We start from the raw sequence: 11600 nt of genomic DNA on the forward strand, positions 1-11600 counted from the left end.
CCCTTCCCCTCCCACCTCCTCTCTCCTCCTCCCTGCTTTAATTTTCTCCAGACTAAGGCTTCAGTTCTGGCCTTTGGGGTTCAAAGTCCCTGGGACCAGGCTGTGATTTCCACTCCCACATCTCAATCCTCAACCCCTCAACCCGAAGCCCAGGCTACACCTGGGACCTCCTGGACAGACTGTGCCTCCCGGGCCCCCACTGCTGCCACCACTGCTGCTGCCGCGGCTGCTGCTGCCGCTGCCTTGAGCCCCAATGGGGGAGTGAGAGGCCACTGCTGGCCGGACATGGGCCTCCCCACAGTGCCTGACCTGCTGCTGCCACTGGTGAGCCCGGGGACAAAGGGAAGAGTGGGCTGCTGGGTGAGATGCCACCTGGCAGGAGTGGGTCCTCACTAGGAGGGGGCTGAGTCTTTCCTGCCTAGGCCTGGCCCTGGCCCCAGCCTCGAGTCTGCATGGCCTAGCCTCAACCACTGCCAGTCCAGGTAGCCCACTCATCTGCCCCCTGGAGAAGGCGGCTGCTCTGAGGCAGGGGAAAGGGAGAAGTTCGAAAGGGAGAGAGTAAAAGGAAGCCCTGGCTCCGTCAAACTGCGGTGTCCGGGAATGTGGCGCAGACTTAGCAGGGAAAGGAGTGGGAGAGGGAATTCCCAGTCCTTTTCAGAATTCTGTCCTCTGGTCAGCTGGCTGGCCTGGGGGCATGTTGGGCTGTGGGCAGGCGAGACTGCCTGCGGAATCCGGCTGAGCAAACCAGGGTAGAGGGCAGGAGTTGCGTGGCTGGTGCAGTGGGGAAACTGAGTCCAGGAGAGAGGATGGGTTGGTGGGGTAGGTTCGGGAATGCTCCATGGCGGGGGCTGTTTGGGAGTGGAGTGGGAAACTGGATAGGGGTGTCCCCAGTGCCCTTGCCAGGTCCAGGCCACCCACCAGAGATCGGGGTCGTTGTTCACCCTTCTGCCTCTGGCACCACCTGCATTTGGTCAGTGTCCCTGTGCCTGTCCTCCAGCCCCCTCCCCACAGACCTAAACAACCATCCCTTGCTTTCTTATTCCTCAGTTCAGTTTGAGGAAGTTGGTGGAAGGTTGTTTTCGTCACTGGAAAGTGTTCCTTTCTCGGGCCTCAGCCTTGTCTCAGTCCACCCTCGATCTTGCCCGTCTCTCCTGGAATGGGCCTGATGAGATACCGCGAGCCCATCTAGCTGGCCAGTGCTTTGCTCCTTCTGGGTCCCTGCCCTCCCCCGGCTCACACTCTTTCTCTCCCCATCACTGCTTTCTTTCCAGCAGTCTCCCCAGAAGCCTCCTCAGACTTCTCAGGGCCTCCCTTTTGAAGCTCTTTCTCTCTAGTGCCCCCGCCTCTGCCCCAGCCCTGCACTTCCAGAGCCTCGTACCAAGCAGTGCCTCTGTCGTGGTCTCACTCTCCACCCCCTGTCTCCCAGTCCCAACCTCTCTTCCCTTCTCAAGACTGTCCTTACTTCACCAACCAGCTGCCCTGTCCTGTTCTCTCTTTGGGGGCTGATCATCTGGATTCAAACCTGGCTCCCTCACATAATAGCTATTACGAACTTGAGCAGGTCATATAACCCTTCCATGCCTTAGTGTCTTCACTTCTACGATGGACTGAATAGTCACTACCTCATAATGTTGTTTTGAAGGTTAAGTAAATTGATACATGTTAAGTATTTATTCAATTTATTAAGTGCCTAGTCTTGTGCTAGAACACTGTTAGGTGCTGGGATTACAGCATTGAACAAAACCTCTGCTGTCACGGAGTTTATGGTCTAGTAGGGGAATAGGACATAGCAGATGGAAAGCACTCAATAAACATTTAGCTTTTCTGTTGTCATTAGTAGTAATTACTGGGTGGCTACCTGTGTTTGGAGAACAGGGTAAAAGTAGCCTGAACAGATAAAGCAAAGTGCCTGGGGACTGGGGCTGCTTCAGCCCAGGTGGGGAAAAGACTCCTATGGACACAAGCCTAGCCTGGAGCTGTAGGGGAAGGGGAGGCACGCAAGGTCTGGACAAGGCTGTCCCTGAGCCTTCCAGTTTCTTACATTCAGTGGGCAATGCAGAGTGTGCAGTTTGTATAGGGAACTTTGAAAAGTTTGTGGAAAAATAGTATTAAAAGATAATATGAATCTTTTCATGAACTTTTTGAAGATGCTTTGTGTGTGTGTGTGTGTTGGTGGGGGAGTAGGGAATGAGTGTGACAAAGCAAATAGGATTTTATTGCTCTCAAAGAGCTTACAGTCTAAGAGTCAAGACAGTTTGCAGTGAAAAATGATTTTAGAACAATCCAGAGGAAAATATCCCAAATACCCACAAATGCATTGTGATCAGTCCTGGAGCACTGATGGGAGGCAGAACTGGGTGGGGGGATGAGCTGCCAGCTCACTTAGCAGCTTAGCAGCTCACTTAGTCCAGCTGCCATTTCTCACTTAGCAGAATCTCAGCTCCAGCACTCAGCTCCAGGAAGTCCAGAAGCTTCCCCATGCTGATTCAGGTGTCCTGCGCCATGCACCTGTAGTACTCCCTACATGGATATTAGGGCCTATAATTGACTGTCTTTGGCCCACTGAGAGTTTGTAAGAGCATGAGCCATGCATTATTCATCTGGCATCCCTGCACCCACACAGAACCTGGCATGTAGACTGTGCCCCTTAACTTTTTGTTGAATGAGTTAAAGAATAAAGGATTGATCAGATGGGATGAGGGAGGGATAAGTCTCATAGAAAAGTGGATTTGGAGCTGACATCTGAAGTCTCTACCTGGCAGGGTGGCTGGAAAGGAGGGAGACAGAGGAGGCAGGAGACTGGTTTGCAGGAGAGCTTTTGAGTTTGAGAGTAGAGGAAAGGAGAGATGGGATTTTGTGTTGAGGGGTGGTGGTGGCAGAAAGCTGAGCACCTTGGCTGGAGTGGAAGGACCACGTTGAGGAACACTAAGAAATGAGGATGGGAAAGTTGGAGTGAGTAGGCAGGGGCTGAAGAAAGAATGTTGAATACGGTCCCAGGTGGAGGAATCCGTCCATCCATCCAGAAACCATTCTCTGAGATTCCACTCTGTTCTGGACTGTGCTCAAAATAGAAGTGAGATATCTCTGTAAGTGGGCATTCAGGGAAGGAGTGTCCCGTGGAAATGATGTTTGAAGTCAGGCTCGGGAGATGGAGAGGAAGATTCACACACCTGTGTGCAAGTCGAAGCCTGAACGCAGATAAGAAAGTGTGTAGGCTGGATCGGAGCAGGAAGGAGGCTGTGGCCAGGCCATGGCTGGAAGACAGTTGCAATTATCCAGGTGTGAGGCAACCCAGAGGCATGGGCAGGACTGAGATCACAGAGGAAGGATTGGCAAGGGGAACTGACTTCATGGATGGATGGCATCAGGGTAGCGACAGGGCCCTGAGGAGAGAGGGGCAGCAAAGGTCTTGGCGTCATTGGTGTTGAGAAGTTGGTGGTGTGACATTTGTCTAGGCGAGGAGACTGATGAATTCAGTCTGGGGCATGTTAGAGGTCAAGGGGAATAGCCAAGTGTGAGTGTGTATCTAACTAGCTAGAGCACAGGGTCTCAATCTTTTTTTTTTTCCTTTTTGTCTTTTTTCGTGTCCGGCAATGGATCGCAACCCTCAGTGTTGCGCCCGTAGAACGGGATCGCAGCCCTCGGTGTTGCTCCCACGCCTCGCTCAGCCAGTGAGCGGGAACCGGTCTGTATGTGGGATCCGAACCCTCGGCGGGAGCGCCTGCTGCGCTCCCAAGCGGCGCACTGTAGCAGTGCGCCACCGGGCCAGCCCCTCAATCTTTTTTCTGCCTTTGTCATTCATAAATGCTACATTCACTCATAGGTGGTTCTCAAGAGGACAGGAGCACATGTCAGAATCTTCAGTAGAGGTGTGTGCGGAGGTGGAGGCATAGTGTGAAAACTCTCCCCTGGAGATAAATATATTCCTACGGGGTACAGGGGTGGGTGCTGTTTCCCCACCTCCCTCTTGGGGAAGCACTGGCTTCAACTGGAGTGGAAGACGGTCCAGACTGATCAGTCCATGTTCATGGCCTCCTGCAGTTCTGTAGTGCTGGAGGACGCCCAGGAGGGCAAGGTGCTGTCTGACCAAGATGTTCTCTGATCTCTCATCTCATAGGGTTTATGGTTTATTTGGGGAGATCATATCTACTCACCCCAAATAACCATATTATGATAACAGCCAAAGTAGATACGGTCAATTCATGTTACTCAAGTTCACAGGGGCGGAGCGTCTGATGGGCTTGTGTGGGGGAAACGCACGTCATTGATGGAGGTAGGTGGGATCTCTGCCGGGCCCTCGTAGCAAAAGCTGCCATGAGCTCTCCCCTCTCAAGATCTTGACATTAAATGAACTAACACGTTTTAATGTAATGAACCCATTAATGCGGGGGAAGGGAACAGCTCAGTGGGTCCCTGAGAGGTGGCTGGGTCAGGGTGAGACCACAGGGTCGATCTCAGCTTCTCTGCTGCACTTGCAGCCCCAGCACAGGAAATCACACTTTAAAGCCTCCCCAGGCGGAAGTTGTTGGGGAGTTGGAGGGGTGCTGGGCCACCCCCTCAACTGTCTCTCCACAGACACCCACCAGCTTCCTGCCCTTCCTCTGCTCCAGGCAACAGGCACTCAGGCTGGGGTCTGGGTCCTCAGAGCTCACCTCCTGTGTCTGCTGTTTTGTTGCCTAATCCAACTGCTAAGGACAGGACTCATGGGCCAGCTGGTGCCAACAAATGGTGCCCACTGGCGGGGAGCCCAAAGGCCCTGGCTCCTAGGGTCAGAAAGGGCTGGTCTGGAGCACCACTGGGGGCCGTGACGAGCGTCCCTTCTTGCCTGCTCCCTCATTCCTGGAAGTGGGTGTTCAGGTCTCTGGAGTTTTTCCAGTGCTGCCAGTGGCTTTGGGGGAGGGGCTGTGGAGACTCAGAACTGGCCTTATTTCCCAAGGATTGTCTGGGGACCCCAGGGAGGCCCCCAAACCCAACACAACTGGCCAGAACCAGCCAGGCTGTGGGAATACAGTGAACCCGGGGTGGGAGGGCAGCCTTGGTTTGCTTCCTTCTGGAACAGGGGAGTGTCCAGGGGCTAGCGTGAGGGCCCAGGGAATGGGTTTGGCTCTGGGAGGCTTGTTGAACCAGAGGCAGGAACTGGGGCGGGACTTACTCTAAAGGAAGGATGCTGAGGGGTGGGGAGGAGCCGAGTGGCCCTTGGGGAGGGGTGGGTACTGACCTGATGGGCTGAAGAAGACTTCCCTTTGGGATGGCATGGAACGGGGACAGGGAGGCATTTCCCGAAATAAGGGGGCCAAGTGGGACAGGGAGCTGCTGCCTTTCTCTTTTAAGGGGACAGGGTGGAAAAGGGCTCTGAGTGGGGATGGGAGACAGAGATTGGACCGTAGGAGGAAGGGGTCAGCTGGGGTGTCCCTTGCTGGCTGGGCCCTTCTGTTTTTCTGCTGACTCATGACCCTGGAGGAGCTAGGGAAGCTGCTAGTTCCCTTTCCCCTCCCCTAGATCTCCCTCCCTCCGGCCTGAGTCACAGGGCGGAGCTGCTGGGAAAAGATTTCCCTTTCCCGGATCTGACTTAACCCCCAAAGTGCTGGAGAGGGAAGGGAACACGTGGCCTAAAAAATCCTCTCTCCCTCCCTCCCTCCAGGAAGGGTCATCTCTCACCGGCGCCTGGAAAGTTCCCTCTGCCCACTTGCCCCCCATTTCTTTTTCCTGACTCTGTCTCTGCCTGTTGACTTTGCTCCAAGCCTCTTGGATGGGATCCAAAGTGCCAGTGACCTTAGGTGCTCCAAGCTCTTCACCTTCGGGGAAAGGAACCACACTTTCAGGATTGGGAAGTTCCTCCCATAACCACCCCAAACCCTTCCTGTTGCCCTGGAAGCCCCAGTCCTGCTCCCAGGAGAGATGGCGCAGTGCTGGCTGGAGCAGACTGGCCAAGGCTGCTGCCCCTGAGTGTGGGAGCACCGTGTTTCTGTGTGCAGCTTCCCATGCTGGGGCTGAGGCTCGTCTTCCGGGCCTCGCAGCCACAGCTGCAGCATCTCCCACCGAGTGACTCAGGGTGTGGCCTGCCTGCCTGCTCTGAAATGTGGAGCTCTCGAGGCTGGGTGGCTGTGGGCTGCCAGGCCTTTCTTTCCTGTACTGGAGTTTCCGTGATTTGATTAGTCTCTTGCTCCCCAATGTTTGACATACTTTGAGGACATTCTCTTATCTTTACAGAAAGTGCCTCTTAAAACGGAAAAAAAAAAAAAAAAAAAAAAAATTCAAGGCCCTGGGAAAACCAGAAATGAGGCTGGTAGAGATGAAAGAGCAAAGTTTGATTTGGAGCTAAGTACTGACTCCTGGCTTTGCTTTCCCAGTGCTGAGCCAGAACAGGGCAAACCATTCAGCCGCTGTGGGCTCGGTCTGAGGTTGTAAAAGATGCCTAACAGAATGCCCTGGTGTGCAAAAGGCTTTGGGACTCTTTGGCACACCCAACTCCTGACTTGATGGTCATTTGAGCCGGATCACCAGCCTCCGGCCAGCTCTAGTAGTGTGTAACCTACATGCCTTGGCCTACTCCTGCCAACCCCATCTGTGACCTTTGCCTTTCCCCTTTTACTGCCCTCCTTGTTTGTCCTTGCCTGGGTGTTTGTGTGAATTTAGTGGTGGAAGGGGATGGGACATGGAGTGTGAGGGCAGGGTACTGAGTAAGGTTTAAGTGAACAAAGAAACCCTTCCTTTTGCTTCTGCCCCCTCCCCAGCATGGTGCCTGCAAGCACATACTTGCTTCCACTCCAATCTGATTTTTTGTAAAGACTTTTGTAATATAACATAATCCGGGAAAGTGCACAGATCCTAGTTGCTCACCCTTGTGAATGTTCACGAAGCAAACACACCATGAACCCAGCACTCAGATGCAAGAGGATCACCCCAATCTTTAGGGCTGCTTGTTGGAAGAAAGGGCCATAATTGAAGTAAGCTGCTAGTTTCCAATCAAATAAACATTCCTTGAACATCCATCCAGCATTGTTTGCTGCTGTGGGGAACTCAGAATAAGGATAAAATACAGTCTGGGCCCAGGGACGACTACTACTAGCCTTGAGTCAACAGGACAAAAATTAGCAAACAGGACAACTGGAAAAAATTAAGCACTAGATTGCATGGTGCCAAATGTCTAAATTTCAAGGAAGAACTCTATGGTTAGCTCACTTGGGAGAGCATGGTGCTGGTAAGCACGAAGGTCACAGGTTCAGATCCCTGTACCAGCCGGCTGCTAACAACAACAACAAAAAAAAAAAAATGAAGGAGGAACTCTAAACTTTGTGGGGGAGACCTGGGGAGAATGTTTCACTGAGGAAGGGCTTGAGCTGGGAAAGTTTTAGATCTGCTGCCTCTAAGACTCCCACCCCTACCTGTCCCGATGATGTCTCCTCTGTCTGATTCTTCCCCAGGTGCTCCTGGCTCTGTTGGTGGGAATATACCCTTCAGGGGTTATTGGACTGGTCCCTCACCTCAGGGACCGGGAGAAGAGAGATAGTCAGTGTCCTCAAGGAAAATATAAGCACCCTGGAAATAGTTCCATTTGCTGTACCAAGTGCCACAAAGGTAGGAGACAGTGGTAACGGTGAGTCCCCTTGGCTGTGTGGCCCTGCTCTTTCCTTTGCCTGTTCCAGATATTTTAGAGCCTGGGGTCCCTGCTCCCAGGTTCCCTAGCTTTGCTGTCTCTCCTGGGCTGGGATTTTCTCCCTCCTTCCCTCTCCCAGAGACTTCTGGGAAGTGGCCCTGGCTGTTCTTCCTAGCACGGGGCTCCTTGCTTGAGCTCTCAGTTGCAGTCTAACCCTGACACCCTGTTCACAGGAACCTACTTGTACAGTGACTGTCCAGGTCAGGGGCTGGACACGGACTGCAGGGAGTGTGAGATTGGCACCTTTACTGCTTCAGAGAACCACCTCAGAAACTGCCTCACCTGCTCCAAATGCCGAACAGGTGGGCCTCGGGCGAGGGCGAGGGATCTAAAAAGTGTGCGTGCTCTGGAGAGTCAGGTGGGTCTTAAGGGGTGTGTGTGTGTGCCTGTCCACGTGGGCAGGAATGCATGTGCCCATGTGGGACAGTGTGCATGGGTGTGTGCGTGTGTTACAGAGACAGACACACAAGCGGGGAGGGGTGTCAAGAAGGGGATGTGGGGCTGGCCTGGTAGCTCAGCTGGTTAGAGTGTTAGAGTGCAGTGCTCTAACACCAAGGTCAAGGGAAAGGGTAAATAGAGTTACTATGGAAAAGGAGGGACGGGACTCATACCCCATCTCCTCATCTCCCTAGAACTGCACCAGTTGGAACTTTCTCCCTGCACAGTGGACCAGGACATTGTGTGTGGCTGCAGGAAGAACCAGTACCGGCGTTATTTTAATAACAACAGCCTTTTCGAGTGCAAGAACTGCAGTCTCTGCCTCAACGGCACCGTGCATCTCGCCTGTGAGGGCGCCTCTCCTGACCCCGAGCCCTCTCCCCACCCCAGTGGCCGGTCGGTTGGGCATCTCTCAGGAGGAAGGTCCCTGCCTTTGTGTGCCCCGCCCCATGAGGCAGTGCTCCCTTTCCTTCCCACTCTCGGAGTCCATGGGTCTGAGGACCAGCTCCTCGGGCTGCCTCCGCCCTGCCCCTCACTTCCTCCTGTCCTGAGGTGCAGGGTGCCCCTCCTTTAGCTGTGCTGCACTTTTCCCCACAGGCCAGGAGAGACAGAACACCGTGTGCACCTGCCATGCAGGGTTCTTTCTAAGAGAAAATGAGTGTGTCTCCTGTAGTAAGTGAGTACCTCTGCCAGCTGTAGGGCACTGGATGGGGGGCATCGGGTGGGATGGGCGGCTGTAGGTGAGAGCCACTAGCAGTTGAGGGAGACACCCCAGAGTGCTCAGGCTCTTGCTGGCTGTCTGAGTAGCAGACACTTCATCAAGACACCAGACAGTCCTTCTGCCTTACCCCAACTTGTTCCTGACATCTTAAGAAGTCTTTGGGGATAGAAGTGCGTACCCCAATGACTTGTAGTCCTTCTAACTTAGATCTTCAGACTCTTGGGCTACAGGGTCTACTATAGTTCATTGATTCTAAGAAACACACTTTTACGTTTCTGAAATCAGACTGCATCTTGCAACAATTAATGATGTATTGTGGTTTAACTGGCAGCGGTGTGTGTGTGTGTGTGTGTGTGGTATGTAAAGAACGGTGCCTCTTAGACTGGTGGCATCTCAGGTTTGATGCAATATGGTATTTCTTCCCCAGTCCCTTTGACCAGGCCTCTTCACTCTGCAACAATTAATGATGTATTGTGGTTTAACTGGCAGCGGTGTGTGTGTGTGTGTGTGTGTGTGGTATGTAAAGAACGGTGCCTCTTAGACTGGTGGCATCTCAGGTTTGATGCAATATGGTATTTCTTCCCCAGTACCTTTGACCAGGCCTCTTCACTCCTGGCTCCACAGAGGCTGTTCTTGCACACTTGTTTGCGAAGAAGAAACTCTGAGGGCTCTCAGAGTTGAAATGACCTGGGTTTAAATCCCAGCCTAGCCACTTACCGGTGTGCGACCTTGGGCAAGTTACTTAACATCTCTGAGCCTTACTTTTCTTACCTATAAAGCAAGAATAGTGACACCCATTTGGTGAAGTTGTAAAAACCACAAAAAATACCTACAAAGTGCCCGACACAAAGCTATTTAGTTTTTATTTTTTTTCCACTAAGCTTCATCTGTTCTTGAAAGAGCTTTAATACCCATTCCATGTGGTTTTCACCATGAACTTGTGAGGTGGGCAAAAGTGTCTGTCCCTAATTTCAGATTCCTGCTGAGAAATCACCTCAACTTTTTTCCAGCTCCCCTCCCCAGCCCCACCATGCAGGTCTCATACTGCCCAGTGACAACTCCCAACAGGGAAGATATGCTGGTTCTGCAGAGTGCTCTGTGGCTGCCTCTGGCAACTTGTATTTACAAATTTTTCACATCTGTGTTTGACACTCCTCAAAGCCAGGCACTATACCTAGCAGTGTCATTTGAGAAAAAGCTTTTTAACTTCTCTTTGCCACAGGATTCTCATCAGCAAAACAATGACGAAATAATAATTCAATAACAGCTACCATTTATTGAGCACTCACTAAGTCAGGCATAGTTGTTTTACTTGATCCTCAATCCTGAGAGGTGGGTATGAGCCTTATTGTACTGATAGGAAAACTGAGGCTTAGAGATGATGTGGCTTGCTAAGAGTCACACTGCTAGCCGATGAATGGGCTGCAGTTTTTACCCTGACCCTGACTGCTTTTATCCTGTAAACAACCTTTACAAGATCCCTTCCAACTCTAAAATTAAATGGTTCTGTGCAAGATAGGTTAAATTCCATTATATAAGAGACAGCAAAAATATTTGTAAAGTAAATAATTTCCAACCAACTGAGTTTTTTTCCTGTGTTTCTCCAATGGTAGCGCCTCTATTCACCAGTGCCATTTCTTCTTTTAGCTGTAAGAAAAACTCGGAGTGCACAAAGCTGTGTGTACCCACAACTGAAAACGTTAGGAGCCCTCAGGACCCAGGTGAGCAGAAATGACCTGGAGCCCAAGCTCACCTGCCCTTTCCCTAATCCCTGCCCCTCCACCGGTCCATCCACGCACCCCTGCTGTCTCCCTTCGTCCCTCTCCTCTGACCCCCGTCTGCTTTGTCTCCAGGCACGTCAGTGCTGTTGCCCCTGGTGATCATCCTTGGTCTTTGCCTTCTATCCCTCCTCTTCATCGGTTTCATGTGCCGCTACCAACGGTGGAAGCCCAAGCTCTACTCCATCGGTGAGCGGGGCCTTTGGGCAGGAAGGGGTGCTGGTGGGACCTGGGAGGAGGCTGGGTGGGTAAGACGGCTGAGCATGGAGGGGGACCAGAAGGAATGTCCCTTTAGTTGGCTGCTGCGGACTCTGGACAGGAGATGGCCCTGGGTGTCTGGTGAGGAGGTCATGCTGCATCAGTAGTTCTCTGGTCTCTGGGGCCACATAAGCTGTGAGCCGTGTCCCCACAAGTCCCCACTGCCAGCCCCAGTACAGGACGCCAGGGCTGAGAGGGGAAGTGAAATTTATGACACTTTATTTCTTTTTTCTCAGTTTGTGGGAAATCGACACCTGAAAAAGAGGTGAGATGAAATCAAAGGCCTACCTCCAACCTTCTCCGACTGTTCCTTATAATCTTATAATGCCCCAATGCCCTGGAATCACCCTTCATCCCCGGGCTTCCCCAGTTTCCTCTTGCCCTAAACCCCGTCCCGCATAAAGAGGGCTGGGGCTGTTTTCCCTCTGCCCCACTAATGCCGCGCCTTTCTTTCCCCTCTTTCAGGGGGAGCTTGACCGAGTGACGACGAAGCCCCCAGCTCCAGCCCCAGGCTTCGGTCCCACCCTGGGCTTCAGTCCCATCCCCAGTGTGGAACCTTCATACGTCACCCCCAGAGACGCGTCCAGTTTCACGGTTGCGTCAGCCCGCAGAGAAGCGGCCCCAGCCTCCCAGGCGGTCGACCCCACCCTCACCGCGGCCCTCCCGTCCGCCGCCATCCGCAGCCCCCCTCCGAAGTGGGAGGACAGCGCGCACGCGCAGCGCTCGGACGGTGAGTTCCTCGCGGGGC

General features: G+C 52.8%; 1 protein-coding gene across 1 annotated transcript in view; it reads left to right on the forward strand.

The window, feature by feature from the left end:
* Window positions 1-11600, forward strand: part of TNFRSF1A (tumor necrosis factor receptor superfamily, member 1A) — a 13324-nt gene that overhangs the window by 529 nt on the left and 1195 nt on the right. Inside the window, exons 2-10 of the mRNA XM_008589937.1 lie at window positions 197-324; window positions 7425-7578; window positions 7831-7959; window positions 8290-8442; window positions 8693-8771; window positions 10464-10537; window positions 10670-10783; window positions 11089-11117; window positions 11318-11582. Coding sequence (XP_008588159.1) covers window positions 286-324; window positions 7425-7578; window positions 7831-7959; window positions 8290-8442; window positions 8693-8771; window positions 10464-10537; window positions 10670-10783; window positions 11089-11117; window positions 11318-11582 — 1036 coding nt within the window. The 5' untranslated portion in view covers window positions 197-285. The remainder of the gene's footprint in view (window positions 1-196; window positions 325-7424; window positions 7579-7830; window positions 7960-8289; window positions 8443-8692; window positions 8772-10463; window positions 10538-10669; window positions 10784-11088; window positions 11118-11317; window positions 11583-11600) is intronic.

Source organism: Galeopterus variegatus, unplaced genomic scaffold, assembly GCF_000696425.1.
Source record: "Galeopterus variegatus unplaced genomic scaffold, G_variegatus-3.0.2 Scaffold5764, whole genome shotgun sequence".
NCBI lineage: Eukaryota > Metazoa > Chordata > Mammalia > Dermoptera > Cynocephalidae > Galeopterus > Galeopterus variegatus.